This window comes from Anastrepha ludens, chromosome 4 (genome assembly GCF_028408465.1).
Source record: "Anastrepha ludens isolate Willacy chromosome 4, idAnaLude1.1, whole genome shotgun sequence".
NCBI lineage: Eukaryota > Metazoa > Arthropoda > Insecta > Diptera > Tephritidae > Anastrepha > Anastrepha ludens.
Genome location: NC_071500.1, coordinates 48,653,323 through 48,678,538, shown reverse-complemented (window position 1 = coordinate 48,678,538; position 25,216 = coordinate 48,653,323). Strand labels below are relative to the sequence as shown.

Sequence of the window (25,216 nt, the reverse complement as noted above, 5' to 3'; positions counted from 1 at the left end):
TTTTCTACATTCGCGGAGAAAATCTAATTAATTAGCTTGGAATTCGCTTCGAATACAAAGTTGTGGCTTGTAGCTGCTATCACAAAGTATGCGTTCGAATACTATTGACAATATAAGAGTACACAATCATTAGTGTGTAACTACACAAACACATGCTCACACTTTAAAACTTCTAATTAATTGCACTGCATTTTCTCTTACGAAATCCGCAAAATAAAACATGAGTACTATTTCACTTTCTACAGGTGATCACATTCATCTCAATTCACGTACTTTTATTTTGCCCGGTGAGTTGGAAGAAGTATTGGACTTAAGCTCGGCCCGCTTGAATGTGGTGCGCGAAAACCTGGAAATAGCGTTGCGGTACGTATACTTTTTCACCTATGTGTGCAAACTTTTGATCAATAATAAATTAACAAACCACTCTTAAACATTCTCACAAGCGCAACTTTGTTTTCACAATTATTTAAATTGATTAGTGAGTTTATCTAGAAGCCTGCTAGACGTATTGACAAATATGTTTAAGTTTGATACATTCATCACTCATTTAGGTACCTAGTCCGCAGAGATGCGTACGGTGTTCTATTCTTCAACGCATTTTTTTTATAAGCCCAGATAAGAGTGATAGGAAAAAAATGTTAATGACAGATTCACTTTTTTGTTTTTTTGTTTTTTGGAATGGCACAACCTTTAAATGGCCGCCTCGTTGGGACAGCTTTAAGCGGTCGGGCCAATGTGTGTGCTCGGTTGGTCCAATAGTGTATCGATTGTTGGACTTAGCTGAACTTAATTGAAGCTAAGGGTTCAACTTTTGCGTTTTGTTAAATATGCCTTAGATACAGAGATTACTTAATAAAAGAGTTTAACTGGCTTTAAAAACCGAAAACTTAATAATTGCTTTGCACGAAAAATAAAACAACAGACGGCTCATGCCTTTGTCGTTAAATTATTGTAAAAAAAATTTTATTATATTATTTAATATTACAATAAGTAAATTTTATATCTTTCAATAAATACTAATACTACTACAACTACTACATAAGAACTAAAGTTGCTTATTCAAAACGTCAACTCCGCTTAAGCATACAGCCTCTTGCCAAATAAATAAAAGCACGCAATTTTTCCACATGTTTTTCTTCTCAGTTTCATACTCCAAACCAAAAAGAATCACTCCTGTAACTCGACCTTAAGGGGGGAAACCGGTTTAGGAGCCGAAATGTTTGTGTTCTTCGAGAATTTTTTTAACAAGGAAGCAGTAATCAGAAATTATTTAAACTTAAAGGGTATTTCATTAATATATTTAAGTATACCTCTAAATTTTTACAAGCTATTTCCGCCGGAAATAGTGACGTTAGAGCGTGCTGTTCATGGACGACAGCCATCCGAGTATTTGGCTGGTGGGCATTCCTGAAGTTGTAAATTTTCTCTGTAATGAACAACAATTTTTTTTTTTTTTCATTCACAACATGTTTCCTAAGAATATGAACCAAATTTTGATGAAATAATATTGAAAATTGCATGTTTTTGAGCGGCTGAAACACGATTTTTTCATTTTTCCATACCATATTTTTTCATCTATATTGCTTAAAAAAATATTTTTAATGGTAGTATAATCCAAGAATTAGGTTCATATAAATTAGAATCAAATAAAGAAAAGTCTCCAAAAATTTCATAACGATTAGTCGATACCTTTTTGAGCTAGAGTGTCCACCAGTTGAAAAGTCATTTCGAGAAAAACGCCTTTCTAACTACCGCGCGCTACGGTGCCGAATCGACGGGCGGTCACTTAAGTGCTCATAAAATCGGGAATAATGCGAATTTCCTTTTAAAATTTTTACCACACTTTTTGAGTAGTTATACTAACATTTTATGCAAGAAAAAAAATTCTGGTTTCCCCCCTTAACTCTAAACCTGGGCTACTACTCTTCCGCAGCTAAAAAATACTTTCAACCTTAGATGAAGTTTTTTATTTTTTATACGCTAAAGCTCATCCTCATCAAATGAACGATACCTCTTTTAATTTATGTGCAGTGCTGATTTGTCTATTCTGTCTATGTATTAGTTGATTTTGTTTTTGAATACGTTTTTTGACTTATAGATTAGGGTATATTTGATCTCTACTCAATGTTATGGTTATCTTAATCCCAAAAATTCGCAATTCTACCACGAAATGCCATGTAGGATTAAGAGATTTACATACATACATTTATGATAAATATATCGTTCGTAATTAGCTTGGACCTAATAATTTTACAACTTACTGCATATCTAGTTTTTAATAATGCCACATCAAATACATTTATACAAAAAATTAATATCACATAGAACTTTTGAAAGTTTATTGAACGTAAAAAATTGGAAAAACTATATTTGCTATCTGGCCATAAAAGATATATCCTTTTTTTTTGTACAACGAAAATGTAATTAGTTGCTTAAATTATTAAAAATATAGGTATTAATGAAATTTAGCTATTTAAAACAAAAATTAGCAGCCTTTTCTTGTACCGCACACTTTTTTAATTAAAGACGTATATCTTCTTCTTGATTGGCGTGATAACTGCTTAAGATATTTTGGAAGAGTTTAACAAAGGACGTCAGCCCTTTCTTTCTCGTGCTAACTGGCGCCAATTGAAAACACCAAGAAAAGCCAAGTCCTTCTCCACCTGATCTTTCCAACGCAGAGGAGGCCTTCCTCTTCCTCTGCTACCACCAGCTGAAACCACATCGAATACTTCGAGAGTCGGACCGTTTGAATCTATTCGGACGACATTACTCAGCCAACGAAGCCGCTGGATCTTCATTTGCTACGCTATGTCTAGGTCGCCGTAACGTTTATTTAGCTCAGAAGATTTATATTGCAGGTCTATAAACAACAGTGATAAGGCAATGTATGGAGAGTTAGTATCAAAGTAAGACTATCTTAGCTTTGGCTCAACATTGAATTATGTTGAAAATAAAAAAAATCTACCTTTTATCTATCTAACAGATAAATTTAAGCCGTGCATTTGAAAACGCAATCGGTCGGTAAAGTAAGCAATGAGCAACTTAATGTTAACTCTAGCTAAAGACTGAATGTTCTACATGAGTCGCAGAGTACACGTTCAGCTCGAAGTTAAGCCATTCAGTATTTATTTATCTGGAACTAACTAAAGCTATCAACCCAACGAAGTTTGCCTGTGTTTTGTTGTTTTGTTACCAGAAGCTGAAGGCAGGCCTTCTCTCAGAAGGCAGAAGCTGAAGGTATTTGTGGCCACTTGGCTATCTGAAAAGATAAATATAATTTCGCTCTTCAAATCTTTATTGAGGCACACTATGTTACAGGTGTTTGATGCTAGGCCCATAAAGCCATACCGACTGCCATTCCCTCATTTATCTGTGACTCGCCTGTGTATGAATGTACATACCTGGAGATTTTCAGATAGAAAAAATTTAATTTCAAAAACTGTTGATATTTTCAAAGTAATAAGAGTATTTAAAGCCCACAAATATTTATGTGTATACCAAATTAAAAAAACTGAAACACTTTGCGTCGAGGCACCTTAATATAAACACTAAATATTATATTTTCGCACCTATGCAGTGAACGCCGGAAAAAATTCGAAGAGTACATTTTGTATGAAAAACGTCGAATGGATGGTTTTCGAGTTAAGGAAACGCGAGAAGTTATGACGCTCGAAGAATTGAAAGAACGTGTCGATACGATTGATGAACTGTACGAAATAATTGAGGTGAGTAGTAAAATGTGAAATTAGATTAAAAAAAAAAAAAAACATTTTAATAATTGAAAATGGAAAAGGAAAATCAAAAATGAAAACAAGGAAAATTACAAATTTAAATTCAACATGGAGTGAAAGCTTAGGCGTACACCCGATCCGAATAGAGAGATTTTTTATGGCCCTTTGCCCCAACGTGGAACCTTAGAATCCATTCATATAAGCATATAACTAAAGAGCTAGGGATATTTTTGTGTAGCAGTGAAAGTTTTTCAGAATATGAATATACCTTGTCCAAAAATTTTTTTATACTTGAAAACCAAGCAGAAGTTAAGCAAATTTCAGTTGAAGCTTAACTTATTCGTACATCGACCGAAATGAAAGAAACTCAGACGGGAGTTAAAAGAATGCGTTGAATACCGTTGAATGCCATAGGACTTTCCATTCGCTGTTTTCGAAATAAATACTATGTAGTTTGTTAACTGTGTAGCAACCTGAAACCGAGTCGTGGTGGAAAATTACACTTTCCTTTCCAGACTCATATTACGTTTTCCCGCCAATGTTCTCTTCAAATGAGCCAATTATCTCGTTGTAATATGGTAACACTAGTGAGACATTTTTAAATCCGATAATGCCATCGTGAAGCTTGATGTTTTTATTGGCAATCGCAATTAGAATATTTTGTCATATGGGTGCTATTTGTGTTCTTTACAGATACTTGAAACATTCCACTCAAAATATAATTAAAACGTTATCATTTTCTGTGACAAAATCAACTGCAATGCTCCGGTAAACTCGCTTTGATTTTCACCACGATGCCTTCCTGATTTTCCGAACTCAATTATGACGATATTTCGCAATAGGACAAATTCCGTGAAATTTCCAAAACGAGTTGTGAAGAGATTTGTGAAGCATGCTTAGACACTAGACCGTCAGAAAGATTTGTCTATTCAGGCCGTTTAATTTGAGAACCGCTCAAAAAAGGCTCGTGTCGACGATTTAAAAATTGTATACTGATCATGGACAATATGTATATCGAAGAATAATTTTTTTATTATTATTATTATTTTTTTTTTTTGCCTCCTTGGATTTCTTAATATAAGTCATTATCGTATACAATTTTTCCTAATTAATGCCGCAAAACGTGTTTTTCAAACAAAACTTTTTAACACCTTAATTGGCGGCCGCCGCAGCTGAATGGGTTGGTACTTGACTACCATTCGGAAATGCACGAGTTCGAGAGCCCGGACACGAAACATCATATAATATAAAAAGTCTTTATAATAGCGCCCTCCGACGGGCATTACAAACCTCCGAGAGTATTTCTGCCATGACAAAGATCTTCGTAAAAAACCATTTGCCGTTCGAAGTCGACTTATGTAAAGCTGTAGGTCCATTCATTTGTGGCACAAAATCTAGGCGCATATCACAAACAGGAGGAGGAGCTCGGCCAAACACGCAATAAAGGGTGCAAGCGCCCTTATACATAGTATATATATTACCTTAAATACTATGTATATATAATGAGATATTTCATTATAATATAATTTTATTTTATTTATTTTTTATTATGTTTTCACACAGAACATGAGTCGCGAAGCGCGAGCTATAAATGTTGAAGAGCAGTTATTACAAATCGATATTTCACCATTTCCTGTGCTTGCGGAAATCATCGAAAAAATGGAACCGATGGAGAAATTGTGGAAGACAGCTTACGAATTTGAAAAAGATTATGAAGTGTGGTAAGTGTAGTTAACAGCAGAATGAAATATATTTTCATGTTATTCATTAGGTGTTGGATGAGGTGAAAAAGCTTCTTTTTTTTTGCCAAATTGCTTTCCATATTTTAAGAAAAACCAATCCAGCATTCATGTTGGTATAAATAAATGACACAAAGTGGTTAAACGGCTAGCGGAGATCTGTGGTAGTAAAATATTGTGGTATTTAAATACTACGTAACATTACACTTATAAGAGTCATATCGATCCACTAAGCATGTCATTTTTTCCTAAAATATGGGAAGGGTATGAAAATACTCGTTTGCACCTATTTCAAATGCCTGTCATCACAAACCTATTTGAAGAGGGTAGTATAAAGATAGCCTTACTTTCTTTTGAAAGATGCGAGCAAAATGTTAGATTTGAGGTTACGAAGCCATGTATTCTCACTCCTTATATACAGGTGCAGATTTAAACACACGTTGCATAGCCACTTTCCCCATCTGATGTGTTAAAATCTCTATATTACTCAAAAATAAACAAAATATAATTTTCCCACAGGATGTATGGTGAATTCCAATGTTTAGACGCGGATGCTATACGCGATGAGGTCGAAAATATGCATCGAGTAAGTTGAAATGGGGGTAGCACGGATGTCCGTCTGCATGCGCATATCTGAAAAAATGTATATATGTATATACACTTGTGCTCACATAATGAAGTTAATTTATCTTTCTGCAGCTTTCAGAATAATTTTCATGCGCTTCTTTGTCGTTAATTTTTTATAAAAATATAGTTAATATGCTTAATTACGTGTACACAAGTGTATGTATATGATCACAACTCTCTTTTTTCTTCAAGTACCAGGCCGAAAGTGATTTTATATTATTTTCATTTAAACTTCTACTACCTGAAACCCTTTCTATAGATAGTCTACAAACTTGCGCGCCAACTTGCCAACAACCCAGCGGCTCGTCGCGCCGCAGAACAGATACGCATGAAGGTCGAGAAGTTTCGTGCATATTTACCAGTGCTTGATGCTATTTGTCGCCAGGGTCTTAATGAACGCCATTGGCGCCTTATCTCTGAACATTTGGGTGCCGAATGTAATCCGCAATTATATCCGACACTCAAAGATATGATTGATGCAAATATAATGAGCATTTTACAACAACTGGAGGAGATCTCAAATGCTGCTGGCAAAGAACACGAATTGAATTCGGCGCTTGACGTCATGTATAGCGACTGGAAAGATATCGCTTTTGAGGTGTTGCCATATCGGGACTCCGACACGCATATACTTTCTGCACTCGATGATATCCAAACCCAATTGGATGATCATATAATGCGCACGCAGGCGATGAAACGTTCACCATTCATTGTGGCATTGGGTTCCAAAGCGGATGATTGGGAGGCTAAACTTTTACTGATACAAAATATTATTGATGCCTGGGCTCAGGTGCAGGTGACATGGATGTACTTGGAGCCAATTTTCAACTCGGAAGATATAATGAGACAGATGCCCATAGAAGGACGCAATTTCAAGTCGGTAAGAGAGTTAGTAAAAAGTTGAACGAAAATTTCTCTTACAATATTTTTTTTTGTTATAAATTAATTCATTACAAGCTTCAAGTGCATTTCTGTACAACAAGTTTCTTTATTTACGCGTAGGTTGACAAAACATGGCGTAAAATAATGAAACATACTTTGCAAAATCTAAATGTGCTAGTAGCTACCGAATACCCGGATATGCTGGAGACATTCTTGAAAGCGGTGCAAGATCTTGAAACGGTACAAAAAGGTTTGAATACATATCTTGAACAGAAGCGTTTATACTTCGCACGTTTCTTCTTCCTCTCCAATGACGAACTATTGGAGATATTATCTGAAACAAAGGATCCTCTGCGTGTGCAACCGCATTTACGCAAGTGTTTCGAGGGTGTAAGTGATATATGGGGCCATAATTAAGTGACATATGCATTTACATGGTTTTTAATTCGCAGATTGCACGGCTCACTTTCGATGATGCCATGGAAATCACTGAAATGATATCGGACGAAGATGAGCAAGTGAAATTGGTGCGCAAAATTAATCCAGCTTTGGCTAATGTAAGTAGAATACTTCTAGATACACATTCTTATGCACGTTCACATATGCTTACTTGTAATAATTCTGTCCATATATGTTCACAATTGAAAGCTCATTTTCCACTTTTCTCTAGGGCCTTGTTGAGATATGGCTTAAAGAGGTCGAAATGGTTATGTTGGCCAGTGTGCTGGAGCAGATGAAATTGGCCTGGGAGGACTACTTTTTAGTGGATCGCATAATTTGGGTAACCTCGTGGCCGGGACAAGTTGTGCAAAGCGTCTCCTGTATGGCATGGACATTTGAAGAAAGTAGTTTTTTAAAATTGTATGTAATTGTTATTGCAGCTTTTAGTTTAATCAGGAACCCTTTAGCTTAAATCAGTAATCGTCGTAGAACAATGGGACAGATTGCAATAAAATACTTTGAGCCCACCCAGAAAAATTAAAACTAACATCTTGAACTCGTTTAGGAACTCGAACCCAAAAAAAATTGAGACACCAATATTAAAAAAAATTCAAATTTACACACCGAATAAATGATGATTTTCAATAATTTTTTTTTGCTAGTCAATTGCTTTATTTTACAAAAATAAAATCAAAGCATTAATACATAATATTTCGACTTCAGCAAAATTTGAAAAAAAAATTAATTAGTAATTGGAAAAGTTATCGCTCTTTGTGTGGAGCCCGGTGATCATCACAAGTCCTTGGAGATTCATCTAAAATCAATCGGGCAAGAGAAATTAGTTTTATTAATAGATAATCTTGTGCCTGATCGAAACTTTTTTTTTTTTAATTAACAATATGGCGGCCTCAGGAAATATTTGTCAGATTTTCGAGAAAAAAAACCGACAATTAATTCTTTACAAAAAATCGGTATTTTGAAAAAAAAATCCTTCGATGAGGCACGAGTTTTTTATGTTTTTCAAAAGCAATATAGATTTTATTGAAATTTACCAAGCAGTTTTGAAGTTACAGGGATCACCAGTTCAAAAAACATAGTTTTGAGAAAAACGTCAAAGTAAAAACAGTCGGGTACCCTAAGTTTTTAGACTATTTGAATAAACTACGTGTATTCCGTTACTTTTTTCATAACTGAACTACAAAAGTTAGTTTTATTTCTCACATTTTGCCATTGACATTGCAAGTGCTTAAGAGTTTTTTTTCAAGTTTTTAAGAGTTTTTTTATGTTTTCGCAGTGAGGTTGGGTTACAACCATCGTTAGTACATGTGTGGTAGAGGTCCAAAACAGCGTCCTCAGAAGGACAGTTACTTACTCAACCTGCGTCCAGGAGCGCCTGCTTTAAAAACCTACGCTCAATACTCTTCAGCATAATATCCTACACAAAATTTGTGTCGGCATTCCATTTTTTTTTTCGCCTATCATTTGCTCGATTATTTCTTCAGGCTTAAATACACCAATAGCTCGTTGCAGAGCTGACCTCTCTGTGTTCCACCTCTCACATTTAAAGAAGGTGTGCTCCGCATCTCAGAATCTTCATAAATGCAATTTGGTAGGTTCACCTGTTCCATTCGCCACAAATACTTGCGAAAGGACCCATGTCCGGAGAAAAACTGTGTGAGGTAATAGTTAATCTCACCGTACTTTCTTTCTATCCACTTTTTTAAGTCGGGTATTAGTCTCGCTGTCCATCTACCGTAATGCTCAGAGTTCCATCTTGCCTGATAAATGTGAGCGTTTGAATAATGTCGGAGAAGCATGGTCTTGGAATTCCTGAGATTTTTGCCTTCCATCTCCGTTTGCGCTCTTGTGCTAGAATATCTTTAAGGATGATTCCTCTGATAACTAAAACCGCTGCTTCTGATACTGTTCTGTATGAAAAAGCCACTCTGAGAGCGCAGATAAGTTGTACAGATTGTAAAGTTTTTCGCCCGGATTGTACTCTTAGCAAATCTGCCCATATTTCGTATCCGTATAGAAGAATCGAGTTCGGGGTGTAAATTAAAAGTTTTCGCTTGCTCTGAGTTGAACCTCCAAGGTTTACCTTGAGCTTACTTAACATGCCGCTCCCCAGAGCTCAGATCTCAATCCAATTGAGCACTTGTGGGCCCACATTGAAAGAGAATTGCGCAAACGGCAGATTAGTGGTAAAAATTACCTAAAATCAGCCATTGTAGAGATATGGGAAAATATTCCAAGAGATATCATCAAAACTGTAGTAGACCCATGCAACGACGTTTATGTTTGAGTTGTAAAATTAAGTTACTGTTTAATTTACTGGAAAACTTACAAATTGTTTAAATGTTATATTCCTTTTTTTTATAAAAAAATACTGAATTAAATACTTTAAATAAGATTTTGCCTTTTGAAAATTGATTGCACCGTTCTCAAGTTATAAAGGACTGAAGCTGCCAGTATGAAAGTAATGAGACTCCATTGATGTGGAGGGTGACTCGGACGAATCATCGGAATCAGGTCATATAATGCCCTTATCTAATTCAATCGCATAATGTTTACGATCGGTGTAAGTTTTATCAGCAGAATCTATGACAAACTCTTAGTAAAATAAACAATTTACCAATGTTTGGCCTCGGAGTTTTAGTTCTTCTTCCTGACATTTTTCTAGCCTCTTATAGTTAAAATCTTTATAAGTAGATATGTAAAATATAAATTAAAAACAAAATAGTTCAATAATTCACGCAGTCCTTTTTAGCTTTACTTTTTCTATCATCAGGTCGCACTATCGGCGATTGCGATTATTGTTGGTGTTGGTGATTATTCGTGTGTTCTTCATTTGTGTGCCAAGAAAGCCACAGATGGGAAACAAATCGTAACAAGCGATTGAAACTCATTTCGCTACACACGTGTGTATTTATTGACGATTTTATTTCACGTTGTTTTAAGCTGAGTGAACATGGAACGCGGACAAAAAGTATTGTCATATATGGTATTTATTTGTGCTTGAAAAGAAGAGAGGAGAGAATGAGGGAAACAATTTGTAATATTTGTGTGCAGGACTGGGCTTCTTGGCAACATGAGTTTTCGAATTAAAGTTTTTTTCAAACTTTATTATGAAATTATGTATGAATTCAAAAATTTTCGTATTTTCGGTATAAAAAGTACTAAAATTGTTGCTATTAAGTAACAAGTTAAACGTTTTAAGACTTCTCCTTTGAGCGAAAGCAGATTATCCGAAATTCCTCTGCCGAGCGTGAGACCACTTGTGGTTGACCGATAGAACTTCACCAGTGCTCAACGAATTTCTTCTCCCGCTCTGAGAAATTCGTTAATGTTGCCATTTGTAAGTCCACAGAACGGCTAAGGCTCAATTAAAGGAAGGTTTGCCCCTTTTTAACTAGACGATCAGCCATTTTCTCTCATATCTGTCATGATCAGGAACCCAAACTAATAAAACTGCGTTGAAGAAGTTCCTTGACATGTTAAGAAGGTTCTGACAGTCATCTACACTGTTTGAGATAATTTCAGGTGATAGAAGAGGGCTGACTATCAGGAGGCATGCAAATGTGAGCTCCTCTAGTTTTCCTACGGAGACGTTCCCTCACACATATCTCGATGGCATGTATTTCTCCATGGAAGATTGTTGGCTAAATACCCATTTTCTAGTTACTTGTTAACGTCAAGTTAAGGCCACGTATTTTATCTTTTTAATTTACGTTTTAAGCAAAGAGGAACGCTATAAGTAGTCTTCAACACACGACTTCAAAATACCTGGGCTGATAGCCGCATGAGATATCGGGCGTGGACTTGGCATTTGTTTTTATTTTTTATTGCTTGTTTTTTGGACTCAGCATAACATTGAATGTTTTTGCATATCAACAGTTGGGACATTACGCAAGCTGTTTTTTGTAAATTAAGTATTCTCGATTGTGCTATTCTACTTCATTGAAATCTCAATTTTCATAAATAGTGAACTTAGCACGTTTGTATAGTAAGTCAACGACATATTACATTTACATACACACGAATGTATATGTATATGCATATACATATGTATATGTCATGCCTTTTGAATTCCCTCGATGAATGGCATTGCGGTGTGCATTTTTATTGTACGCTGGATTTCACGCTTGGCATATTTGCTTTACTTTGTTTGTGGTATTCTCAACTATTCTTTTTCCGCCATTATCATTGCAATGTTTGCGACTTTTTCATTTTCTATTGAATGTGTTGTTTAATTGATTCTTTCTGATTTGAGTTTTTTAATATATTATCCTTTTGAATTCGATTTTAACTTCTGATGTGTTCAATTTAATAACCGTAAGTGTCCCTCTCTCCCTTATCGCCCCTTTTAGGTGGAGGAAGCTTTTAGCGCGGCCGCCGTTCCTCAGTATTTGCAGAAATGTAATGCTCAAATCAGCGATTTGGTACAGCTGGTGCGTACTGATTTATCGACGGGTACACGACTCACCATCGAAGCTTTAATTGTGCTGGACGTGCATGGTAGGTTATCGGCAGAAATTTATGCTTAGCAGTTTACATATATGTCTTTGTTGCAACATACAGCACGCGATGTTGTCAAGTATTTAATTGACGTCAATGTTGATAGTATCACAGAATTCGACTGGATCTCTCAATTGCGCTACTATTGGCAGGAAACTGAGAGTAAGGACTGAGTAAAAAAAACCAAATGTTCAAGTTTCTTTCTCAACACAAATGTATCTTTGCAGAGGGCGAGCTGTTTGTCTGTGTTAGCATGGTTGTTACGGATGTTAAATATGGAATGGAGTACTTGGGCAATAACCCACGTTTGGTTGTGACACCTCTGACTGATCGTTGCTACAGGTAAGTCAAAACACAGTGGTATCGAATAATTCAAGCCGGGAGCCGATAAAAATAATATTTAATTTGAAAAATCAACACCTACCATAAACCTTGGAATAGATAAAATAGAAATTGATGAATAAATAAATATTTTTTGAGAAAAATGGAATTTCAACTCATTTTTGAATGGAATCACCAATAATTTCTCCTTGTTAAGAAATACTGAGAATAATTCAAATTAATTACTAAAATTAGAAATGAAGTTCTTTCCTTGTTTTAATTTAATTTTTTTGTTTTTCTTTTATTTCTGGCTCAGTAGTAATAATAACGAGCTATGACAATAAAGTTCCGGAAATTCACCAATAAAACACAAACAAATTATTCCAACGAAAAATCAGCTGGCTCGTTGTTATAGTGTAGCATTGAGCCATTCCCAATATAGAATTTCCCAGTTCCTGTCAGTCTGGCAGGAATTTGTTTACGACTAATAATGTCATGAGAAAAACCATCAACATTGCCTTCAGTTGCTACTCGGTTTTGCTGGCTACAGAGCGGCTACCACCACTGCCACTTTCTTCTACCCACTGCATACTTTTTTTCCGTGCCTCGGGGTCTTCAATATCCAGGTACACTCCTTAGTAGCCGCAGCTGAATGAGTTTGTGCCTGACTATGTTTCGATAGTGCCCGGGCTTGTAAACCCCTCTGGGCAGAAAACACCAAAATTATAGAATATGATTTTTCTAAAAGCGGTCGCTTCTCGGCAGACAATGGACAACCTCCGAATTTATTTTTGCCGTGAAAAAAGTTCACATAAAGCCATCTGCCATTCGGAGGCGTTATAAAATTGCAAGTCCCTCTACTTGTGGAACAACATAAAAGCTGTCAGGAGAAAGTATTTCTCTGATCAACGCCGGGGATCAAAAACCGAGATCTTAACATCTAAACCTAGGTCTGGGCATCTAAGATTACTGTCGGTCCGAGAAGAGTGCAGCATAATCAAAATGCCAAAGGTTAAACCTAAAAAGCATCATTAATAATTATTGGAAACGTAAACCAAACAATAAAAAAAATTGTGCGGGAAGTGCTAGAAAAGTTTTACGTTAAGCTAAGCTGGATAGCATGCTAGTATCGCTCCAAGAAAGCTGTTTGTTTCCCTTTTGAACAGGCGAGATCGCATTGAATTCGCTAATAATCATATAAATAAGCCTCCAATTTTGTATTCTTGAGATAAAAGGTCGTCAAATTGTTTGGCGCGAATTAGTCACTGCTCTTGAGAAACAAAGTCTTGTTGGTACAGTCAAACACGGCGGCCGTGGAGTTATGGTGTAGGGATGCATGACGACAAGTGGTGTGGGTCAGTTAGATTTTATTGGATCGACATTGGATAATGGCATTATTTCAACATTTTAAAAAGGGATTTGAAATAAAGTGTCAAAAATCTTGGCAACAAGATAACGACCCAAAACACGCAGACGAGATCGTGAAGCTTGAACTCTTGCAGATACTTCAAAACAGCTTAAAATACCCACAGTCGCCGAAACTCTATCCTGTTGAGCATCCATGGGATCTAAGTACAAAGATTTCGGCGGCATATAATACAAAGTAAAGTCGATTTGCGAAGTGTTTTGCGGGCAAATATAATGGACAGAGATTACAACTGAGGAAGCAGAGAAATTAGTAAACTCAATGTTAAATAGATTTAGTGAAGTCCTAAAATATCGTGGCTATCCAACAAAATATTAAATAATTTTAATTTTCGTATATTATTTAAGAATTGTTTTCCATATGTTTAAAATTGAACGCAAGACTTTTGGTTACTATATTTATATTACATATTGCTGTAATTACTTCTTCTTCTTCATTCCGCTTAAACGATATTGCCCGAGTCTAACAAAGTGCGGCAATCGTTTCTTACTCATGCTAACTGACGCCTGTTGGAGACACCAAGTCTTTCTCCACCTTATCTTTCTAACGCAAAGGAGGTTTCCTCTTTCTCTGCTACCACCAGCTGGTATCGCATCGAATCCTTTCAGAGCCGGCAACGAAGCCGCTGGATCTTTATTCGCTGCGCTATGTAGTTATATTATATGTCGTCGTAAAGATCACATTGTTCATGGTTCCATCGCCTGCGATACTCGCCATCGCCAACGTGCAAGCGCACACAAATCTTCCGCAGTATCTTTCCCTCAAACACTCCAAATGACGCCTCATCGGATGTTGCATCGTTCACGCTTCTGCACCATTCGTTGAAGTGTTAGTTTTGTTCGTCGAGAGAGGACTTTACTGCTCAGTTGCCTACCTAGTCCAAAGACGCACTTGTTGGCAAGAGAGATTCTCCATTGGATTTCAAAGCTGACATTATTATCAGTGTTAATGCTGGTTCCTAGATAAACGAAGTCCTTTCCAACCTCGAAATCATAACTGTCAACAGTATCGTAGCTGTCGGTACGCGACTGTGTCGATTGTATATTTGATGTCAGAGGGTACTTCGTTTTGTCCTCGTTCACCACCAGATCCATTCGCTTTGCTACTTTACTCAGTTCGCTGCAAACACTTACAGTTATGTAAAAACTGAAGTGAAATATCTCGTATTTTTTTTTTGCTTGTGTAACGTAAGAATTTAATGGGAAAATAAATGAATGAAAAATGTTTAGAACTCTAAGTTTATATCGTATTTTTAATCAATTTAAAAATATGTATAAGGTGAACGCAGACTTTATGGGGTATGTGTTTTGTTCTACAAAAAATAAAATAAAAATAAAAAACAAAATCTTATTGAGTTTGTAAAAAAAGAATTACCATAATAATATTGCCCAGTACCAAAACTCAACTAAATGTTGCAATTCGACTCAGTGCCTTGTCTTCACAACCAATGCAGCAACAATGTATTCAAATAAAAAATAAATATTAAAAAAACGCTGAAAGTAAAAAATCATTTGGCCCCTTAAATTTCCTCTCCGCCCATAAATAGTGGTGAGACCCGAAACCTTTTTTAATGGTTTTATAGATAACGCTTTTATATTAAACTGTATAAATCATTGTTTGGCAGTAAAAGCAAACAGTCAAACACTTACATACATATATACATGTAGAAAAAATCCCATGCCACAAAAATGATGTCCACCTAGAAAAAAGGAACCCTGAATGGACACTCAGATATGAAAAGCTATTTATGGCTTTATAAACTTTTTTCCTCCATTTTACGTATGCACAAGGCTTTTGCCTTTTTTGCAGAGCTGTCCACCATCAGTTGTTGTTACTTTGCCTACTTTAAATTTCCTTACATTTGCTGCTCTCTTCAATAAATCGAAATAGCTGACTAACGATTTTCTTTCAGAACGCTGATGGGCGCGTTAAAATTATGCTTGGGTGGCGCTCCCGAAGGACCAGCAGGTACAGGCAAAACGGAGACGTGCAAAGATTTGGCAAAGGCTGTAGCGAAAAAATGTGTAGTCTTTAACTGCTCGGATGGATTGGATTACAAAGCATTGGGAAAATTTTTCAAGGTAATAAATAAATGCAAAACTAAGTAAATATTTTGAGCTGGTATAGTATCGGCGAATAAGGTAAGGTGCACATAGGAATGGATTAAAAAAACCACAGCAAATTAATATGCGAGTATGTTAACAAAAAGTGCATTTATTATTCGTGGGTAAAAATCGCTGAGGTAGTCAATGAAATGTGCTCTTAACTTGTACTTAATACGTATTTGTGTAAATGTTGCGCTTAAACGCGACGGTGGCGATATTTCAGGCGTCGTACAGTTTTGTAACGGTATCCATCTTCAGCAAGAACTGCAGCTTCCTGTGGTTCAACAAAAACTTGTTGTTCTGCAACCGGTACGGGAACGCTGACAACTGGTGGCAGGTACTCGTTGGCGGGCAGTTCGCTGACATCGCGACGGTGACGGTATTTCAGACGACGCACAGCCTTGTAACGGTAGCCGTCATCACCAAGGACGGCGGATTCTTGTGGCACAACAACAACTTGCTGCTCAGCAACTGCTACTGGAGCGCTGGCCACAGGGGGCAAATATTCGTTAGAGGGAAGTTCGCTGACATCCCGACGATGGCGATATTTCAGACGTCGCACAGTCTTGTAACGGTAACCGTCATCAGCAAGGGCGGCGGATTCTTGTGGCTCAACAACAACTTGTTGGTCAGCAACAGCTACAGGTGGCAGATATTCGTTGGAGGGGAGTTCACTGACATCACGACGATGACGGTACTTCAAGCGGCGCACAGTCTTGTAACGGTAACCATCATCACCAAGGACGGCGGATTCTTGGGGTTCAACAACAACTTGTTCAGCTACAGCTACGGGAACGTTGAGAGCTGGTGGCAGGTACTCGTTGGAGGGTAATTCGCTGACATCGCGACGGTGGCGGTATTTCAGACGACGCACAGTCTTGTAACGGTAACCATCATCAGCAAGGGCGACGGATTCTTGTGGCTCAACAACAACTTGTTGCTCAGCAAGAGCTACAGGTGGCAGATATTCGTTGGAAGGCAGTTCGCTGACATCACGACGATGGCGGTACTTCAAGCGGCGCACAGCCTTGTAACGGTAGCCATCATCACCAAGGATGGCGGATTCTTGGGGTTCAACAACAACTTGTTCAGCTGCAGCTACGGGAACGTTGAGAGCTGGTGGCAGGTACTCGTTGGAAGGTAATTCGCTGACATCGCGACGGTGGCGGTATTTCAGACGACGCACAGTCTTGTAACGGTAACCATCATCCGCAAGGGCGGCGGATTCTTGTGGCTCAACAACAACTTGTTGCTCAGCAACTGCTACAGGTGGCAGATATTCGTTGGAGGGCAGTTCGCTGACATCGCGACGATGGCGATATTTCAAACGGCGCACAGCTTTGTAACGGTAGCCATCGTTAGCAAGGACGGCGGATTCTTGTGGCTCAACAACAAATTGTTGCTCAGCAACAGCTACAGGTGGCAGATATTCGTTGGAGGGGAGTTCACTGACATCACGGCGGTGGCGGTATTTCAGACGACGCACAGTCTTGTAACGGTAACCGTCATCAGCAAGGACGGCAGCTTCCTGAGGTTCCACAGCGACTTGTTCAAATCCAGCCACTTCTGCAGGAGGCAAGTACTCGTTGGTAGGCACTTCGACAGCGGCTACGACCGCAAAAACGGCAAAACATGCGACAAATAATTTCATTTTGCTGCCAATAACTCACTAGCTGCTCTAAGACCGATGCGAATGAGTTAATCTGCGAGAATGATGTTCTTGAATTATTCGGAAAGTATTTATACGAAAGCAGCTATCGCTTTTTGATGAGAAATACTCATCTTTTTTGGCCTAAGTATGCTAAAATGTGAACTGTTTGCAAAAAACGAAGAATAGACAAAAAATATACAATAGAAATCCTCGAACAATCGCCAGTGAACAGAGTTGTGGGCATTATTTTAGTTCTATTTTGACTTGATATTCGCATCTGACGCTTAAAATATTAAACGTTTACTTAATCCAATTGTATTTTTTCTTTAGAGCGAGCAAATTAACATTTCCACACCACTCTCATTGTATGGCAGACAGACAAACAGACGAACCGACGGCCAAACGCTTAGGGCCAAACCGCGTTAGCTGCTCGCAACTTGTTTTAATTGATTACCAATTTCGTTGGCAAGATTAATTAACCTTGCCATAACTACTCTGCATAGCGCGTAAACCTCCCGCTCACTCACTTTATTTATAGCCGCAGTCTAATTTCAAGAGACACACTGGTGCCACTCGAACGTCCCAGTATATTAAAAATTTTTGGTTAACGGGTAACACTTGAAGCATTTCTCTTCGTCGATCATGAATCTCACCTTTGTTTGCTTTTATTTTTGTGCCATCTGTTGTGTTCCCGCTCGATTTACTACTTCATGAATAGGTCATTAACCAAACAACTACAAAAAAACAAAACATTGTGATAATTCAAATGACTAAAAGTCAGATGGACCTTCAAATAATATCAGCTCAGCGAAAAACGTGTGCGGTACAGCGCCCGAATTTATGTGCATGCAGGCCAACACTTTGGCTCGTTGGCTCGCTGTCCACACATGTGATATTCTAAAAATTAATTATATTCTTTTTCTGAGACCGCCGCGCAATACATAGAGAAATGTGAATAATTACAGCGAAATAACGAAGTTCACCAACATAAGGCATTGTAGATGAAACGTTAAGCGGGGTTAATGAAGTTCAAAACAAATTATTCATACTTCTGGACTCACTTTAGTGGAAGCGTTGGAAAAATGTGAAATAAGGAAATTCGAGCTGCACGTTCTTTTATAAATTTGTTTATGATGAAACAGAGTGGTAAGTGTGTGAACGAATTTAAAAAGAACGCAGCTGGCTAACAACCAATGGAGCGGCAAGTCAAAGAGGATATTAAAAAAAAGAAATTAGCATGCTTTATATAAGAAATAGCTCGCACGCGTAAGAGTTATAAATAAATGTTTTTGGGAACTAAGATAGCAAACGAATTGATTAAGATTAGCCATAAACTATTCACTTATAATAAATATAACATCAATTTCGAAAGCGTATTTGAATTAATTCGACTTTCTAAATTTATCAATAGTAGTTTTTTATTTAATTGTTTTTTATTTAAATGTATTTATTCAATTCGTGTAGTCACATAATTAAAAAAATAAATAAATAATTGTCGCGTACACTTCTGTTATGTGCTTGGCCGAGTTTCTCCTCCTATTTGTGGCGTGCGTCTTGGTGTTGCTCCACAAATGGTTGTTACTCTACAGTTGAAGTGGTTCTACAGTTTTAAGCTATTAGAAACCTTTTCTTCATTTTGGTGTTTCACGTCTCACCCACGTTATCCGAATTTTAACCCCGCACCAACCCATTCGGCTGCGGCGGCGGCTTTAAATTTCGATAATTTCGTTTCATCCTTTCATCGCTAAATATGATTTTTAAATGGGTATCGGCACCAAATGTGTATTTTATATGAAAAATGTGCCGTTGAAGCAATGCAGATTTCTGTAATTCCAAAACTTAATTTAAAAATGTTACTTTTTTTATTTATGAGTTTTCTAGATATCCGGACGACGAGCAATACAATACTCTATACTCGCTCGAATTTGTTCATTGCTCAACTACTCAAATGTTTGCTTGAAATTTTCGAGCTTTTGAGCAGCTAAATAATAATTTCTAATTTTAAATGGCAGCATTTCTCTAGATTTCCAAGGGTGTTAGTACTATGTACGAGTATGAATAATTTGTAAAACTTAAAATAAGTGCTGAAGAGAAGGTCTTAATATTCAAAACAAGCATGGCTCAAATATATCCAAAACAAAAACCCGATATGCTGGAACTCATACTCGAAAATGTTCGAGCATCAAACGGGTGTGTTCATATGCCGAGCTGCTCGAAAATGTGTGAAGAACACCAAGAGCATGGTGAAAAAAATTCAGAAAGTAAGGCCAATATCAGATAGTTACCGGCTCTCAGCCGCCGAAAAAGAAATCGGACTCCGGCGAGCCCGAAAAAATAGTTGGTACGACGTGGAATGTCATGCTGCCGCAGAAAGAAAGGATGCCACCTATAGAGCTACGCTGGCGATCGGGCGCAACGCGAGCCATGTGGGATCGCTACAGAGAGCTAAAAAAGGAAGAGAGGTGTATTATCCGAAAGAAGAAATGAGAGGCCGAAATACGTGAGTGCGAGGAGCTTGAGATGCTGGCCAGCAGGAACGACGCCTGAAAATTCTACCAAAAAGTTCGTCAGCTTACAGAAGGTTTTAAGACCGGGGCGTTTTCCTGTATGAACAAAGACGGCGATCTGGTGACTGACATCCAGAGCATACTTAAATTATGGAGGGAACACTTCTCGAACCTGTTTAACAGTGATAGCTGCGCATGGCACAGAGAATGTGAAGATCCCGATACCCCAATCGTCGACGGCGGAATTGTCGTTTCGCTTACATTACGAGGTGAGAATAGCGATAACACGGCTAAAGAACAACAACGCCGCGGACGCCGACGGACTACCGGCTGAGCTATTCAAACATGGCGGCGAGGAGCTGGTAAGGTGCATGCATCAGCTCCTATGCAAAATATGGTCGGATGAAAGCATGCCTGCCGATTGGAATTTAAGTGTGCTCTGCCCAATCCATAAGAAGGGCGATCCTGCAATTTGTGCCAATTACCGCGGGATTAGTCTTCTAAATATCGCCTATAAGGTTCTAGCGAGCGTATTGTGTGAAAGGCTGAAGCCCACCGTCAACCAACTGATTGGACCTTATCAGTGTGGCTTTAGACCTGGAAAGTCTACCATCGACCAAATATTCACAATACGCCAAATCTTGGAAAAAACTCATGAAAGGAGAATCGACACACACCATAATTTCGTTGATTTCAAAACTGCATTCCACAGTACGAAGAGGAGTTTTCTGTAGGACGCGATATCTGAAGGATTCAGACAGGGTGACTTGCTGTCGTGTGACTTCTTTAACCTGATGTTGGAGAGCATCGTACGAGCCGCAGAACTTAATCGCTCAGGCACAATATTTTATAAGAGCGTACAATTGCTGGCGTATGCCAATAATATTGACATCAACGACCTTAACAACCGCGCTGGTACTTTTGCCTTTGGCGTGCATCCATCTAATCTTTTATAAACACTAAATCCACCCATTCCTTTGTTGGATATGCATATCAAACCATGACTGAAAGTTTGTCAAATTTCACTGTTGGTATAGTATTCCGCCTTTCCAGTGCTTTAAATGGCAGTCTCCACACTCTATTGGATCCATCATTGTAATTCAGCATGATTTTAGTCTCATCGCAGAATATCACATCATCCCGTAGCTATCTGCCTCTAGCGAAAGGTAACCGCTTTTCAATGTGCTGGACAGAGGGCCAAAGGCTTCTTTCGAGCAACTCGTGAAGTAAAATTATGTTTTTGCAAAACTTGGTGGACTTTTCATGCGAAACTTCGACTCTAAACTCACCAACAAGGTTTTTTTCGAAATCTGAGGGTTTGCGGCTACTTTTCTCAACAAAACACGTTCGGCGCGATCAGATACATTTGTATATTTCGTGGTCTTCCACTTGCACATTTTTGCTCCAAACTATTTTCATTTTTTGGACGAGTCTGTCGAGTTAAATAAAACATTTTATAATTAACCGACTGAGTCACCTCAAATGGTGTCAGTTTTCTAGATACTTTTGTCGCACTCTTAAGACCACTTCATGATTGATTGATGACTGACGCGTGTGCAACAAATCATCTTAGCAAACGATGCCGAAAACAGATACATATGTAAAAGCACTTTCTGGACAGCTGAGAGGAGCATTTGTTTTGTTTTTGTATTTTTATTTTTGCTTGCTTTGGTTAATTCAAAATTTTACCTTCACGAGGTTTGAAATAAATTTGAAAGGCGAAGAAGCGATGGTTTTCGTTAAAGAAATGCAAATGACTTGAATGCTTTAGTATGTCAAAATATTTTTCATATTTTTATTATTTTATTATTTGTTTCCGTGCTATATTTTTTATAAATTATTGCCAACTTTTCTCAAAGGTTTAATATGGGTTGTATAATCTTTATCGCAGAATACTAAATAACACTTAGATTAAATGTTTTAAAGAATCAAAGTTCACTGAAAGCAATTGCTTTGATTTTTTATTATTTTCGTACCAACAGAAGTTTATTTTTGCCAAGCAATTAACTTCAAACCAAGTCCAACGTTCATATTGAATATTTTGGCGCCGATGCACTCAAATCTATAAAACAAAGCAAAAACTACGAAAAATTTCACACCCAATGCTGCAACAAATTAAAAGGAAAAAATCGCAAACAAAACTGATAGCATAATATTAAATGTATTATAATAGAAACAGGAAGGAAATATTGTCTAAAACATACAAAAGCAGCCCGCAAATTTCACACAAGCAAAAACGTACAAACTTCCGAATAGTAAAAGAATGACTAAAAGACAGAAAAATCCCAGCAAAATTAAAACAACAATAACAAATAAAAATAAAGCACATTGGTAGGAAATTTCAATTATCAAAACTAAATGGCTCAAAAGTATTCGATACACTTACATAAAAATTGCAATAGAGGGAAGAGAAAGGCATAAATATAATATGCCTGCAATTGCTAGGGCGAGAAATATGCAAAGGTGAAATCAACTACCAAATATTTGGTTAACTCACAAAACAAGAGTACTTTGGATAGGAATAAAAGCAAGCGTTCAAATATAGTTTAATGTACACTGTCGGATATTATAATAGCATCAGTGCAATCCAATTTTTCGAATGGAAAAAAATTAGCTATATTCGTCAACGTAATTTTCATCAATAACCACGCAATTATTCCCGCGGCGCTCTAACATTTTAATACCTTTTTTGTGGAACGATTTATCTTTTGCCAGTAAATAGGTTTCAGCTTCAACGATGACCTCTTCATCCGAGCGAAATTTCGTACCGGTAATCATTTAGCTGGGAGCCAAATATGACGAATACGGTGCATGTGGGAACAATTCAAAGTTCAATTCATGTAGTTTTGCCATTGGTTTGATTGACTTGTGACACGGTGCGTCGTCTTGATGAAAAAAATTTTTTCTTCTCTACATATGCGGACGTTTCTTTACAATTTAAGACTTTAAACGCTCCAATAACGCTATATAATATTCACTGTTGATGCTGTTTTCGTTCTCAAGACAGCCGATGAATATTACACGTCGCGTATCCCAAAATACCGAGACCATAACCAGTTGCTGTCCACTCAGATGACAATGGTTTTTATTCCGAAGTGAAGTCGTACATCCTTGTTTCATCCATTGTCACATATCGATGTAAAATTTAAGTTTATTGCGTTCAAACATGGCCAAACACTACTCAGAATCACAATGAGCCAACGCGGCATCCATTTCGAACGGAGATTTCTCATAATCAAATGCTCATGCAGTATAAAGCCAACACGTTCTTTTGATACCCTTACAATGCCAGCCAAGTCACGGAAATTCATTTTTCGATCAGATTGCGGTTTGTGATTTTATTTATGTTTTCTTGTGTTATCGCCATGTGACCACCTTTGAAGTCAGCAAACCATCGGTTTATTGTTCTTTCTCTTTTCAAGCAATTCCTCCACTTGAACGGTGTTTTCCCCCATCAAGAAGCAGTGTAAGCAGTGATCCGTTGTTTTGAAAGAAACAAAAGTATCGTCACTCTTAGCCCAATAACTCTCGAACTTATGAATGGAATATCACTAAATTTTAACAGCTTTGTTTTTAAACTTAATACTAACTGAAGAAGAGGTAACTGCATTAAAACTAGTGCCATCTATGTGTTAGACCCGGGATTTTTCCGCCTGCGAAGCATTGAATAAAATAAGCAAAATGGGCCGGGCTGAGCATTGTACGGAGGAAGGAGCCAGATTAATGAAAAATTAAAGAAAATAAGGTAGAACGATGGAAGCAGAATTAAAGAAATATTAATAGAAAAAGTGTTTAATGTTATTCATAACGTACCAAAAACTGGAAAAAAATGTAAAATTCTGGGAAGGATAACAAAAAAAGCATGCGTTAAAGCGAAATGAAACTTTTTTTTCATCAAATAAGCTTAAAACTCAGCTAAATTGGCAATTTATAAGTCGGACAGGCTGGTAGAAATCAGATTAATAGCAAGAACAGTGGAGCAGTGGAGTACCGTTGTTCAGTTTAGAGAACAAAACAAAAAGGTTTCAATTTACAAGGAAATATCTCACCATATGCTTGAATCTGCGGGAAGACAAAATATTCGGCGGCCCACAAGCACACCATTTGATCCCAGATATACGAAAAAAGTAAAGCACGTTCGAAAATCAAGAATGTTATACCATTTGATGATTTGTGTAGGAAGGAGTAAAGTCTAATGTTTTAGATAAAAGATAAAATGTATGCTGTGCAAATGTGTGGAGTGAAAATGTTGGATTCAGGTATGCTTCCCTAAGCAGAAGAAAAAACACCTCTAATACGAGAGTTTATGCAGGATAATCATCAAAAGAAATGGTTCAAAAAAGAAAAAGTGAATGTTTTAGAATAAATGTCGCAGTTTCTTGACTTAAACTCATTGGAACATCTTTAGACAGAATTGAAAAATATAATCGGGCCTTTCAGAGCCACAAATAGGGAGAAATTTGAAACCAAATTCAAAAGTGTTGGTACTCTATTTCTTCGGATAAGAGTAGAAATTTAGTAAATTCGCTTCGAAGACGTGAAGAAGTCACAAAAGAAGCAGGAGGTGCTTCGAAATACTAAAAATATTCTCCAAATGCAATCATTTTATTTTCAACACTGATTTATTGTGGCAAGACTTTTTGTTTCTATTTCCTTTCCTAGGGAAGGCTTCTTAACCTCGATGGAATTTTATCATGCTGTAGAATATTTGAAGTAGACGCTTTTATTTTTTTAATTTGCGTTAATGATTTGAACATTTAAGGCACAAAATATCCGCAGTCAAAAAGAATGTCAAAAATTACTTAAAAATATTTGCTACTATTATATTTTCTACCACTGTATGTGTGTATGTAGACAGGTATGCGTTTCTGCAGCATGCTCAAATGTTGCGCATACATACATATGTATGTATATACATATGTATGTATGTACGATGCATGCGCTTCATTTCGGTATTAATGTTAGTGAATGTTGCTTCATGGCTTCGGCAGGCCCAAATTGTTACGGTAACGGTAACTTACGTTTTGGAAAAGAGAAAACTTACCTAAAATTCGTTAAATTGGTTTGCTGGTTACGACATGAGGAATTTCCAAATTGCTTATTCGCAGCTCTGTAGTGCAATTCACTAACTTTAAACAATTCGAAAATTGTTATTTTCCTACAATGTTTGCCGTTTGCAGTAACAGTTTGTGCAATAAGAGAATAATGCAAAGAATAATTGACAAAACATTTACCATATACGAGGTGTGTTCAAAAAATATCACG

General features: G+C 37.3%; 2 protein-coding genes across 3 annotated transcripts in view; one reads left to right on the top strand and one right to left on the bottom strand.

Annotated features, from left to right (window-relative positions):
• The window catches only part of LOC128862224 (dynein axonemal heavy chain 3), a 279,729-nt gene that overhangs the window by 64,168 nt on the left and 190,345 nt on the right, over positions 1–25,216 (top strand). The window contains exons 19-30 of the mRNA XM_054100729.1: positions 246–363; positions 3,581–3,728; positions 5,298–5,455; positions 5,993–6,059; positions 6,360–6,980; positions 7,103–7,372; positions 7,435–7,539; positions 7,653–7,847; positions 11,794–11,941; positions 12,005–12,103; positions 12,169–12,283; positions 15,601–15,769. Coding sequence (XP_053956704.1) covers positions 246–363; positions 3,581–3,728; positions 5,298–5,455; positions 5,993–6,059; positions 6,360–6,980; positions 7,103–7,372; positions 7,435–7,539; positions 7,653–7,847; positions 11,794–11,941; positions 12,005–12,103; positions 12,169–12,283; positions 15,601–15,769 — 2,213 coding nt within the window. The remainder of the gene's footprint in view (positions 1–245; positions 364–3,580; positions 3,729–5,297; positions 5,456–5,992; positions 6,060–6,359; positions 6,981–7,102; positions 7,373–7,434; positions 7,540–7,652; positions 7,848–11,793; positions 11,942–12,004; positions 12,104–12,168; positions 12,284–15,600; positions 15,770–25,216) is intronic.
• On the bottom strand, positions 15,909–17,485 carry LOC128862222 (titin-like). Of its 2 annotated transcripts, XM_054100728.1 has the most exons (4): positions 17,398–17,485; positions 17,179–17,250; positions 16,735–17,091; positions 15,909–16,629 (listed from the first exon to the last, which is right to left on the bottom strand). In XM_054100728.1, exons 1-4 carry the CDS (start codon positions 17,442–17,444, stop codon positions 15,990–15,992), a joined length of 1,116 nt encoding a protein of 371 aa, XP_053956703.1. In that variant the 5' UTR covers positions 17,445–17,485; the 3' UTR covers positions 15,909–15,989. The 2 variants fall into 2 exon arrangements, with proteins under 2 accessions (XP_053956703.1, XP_053956702.1); XM_054100727.1 differs by having other exon boundaries at positions 15,909–17,485.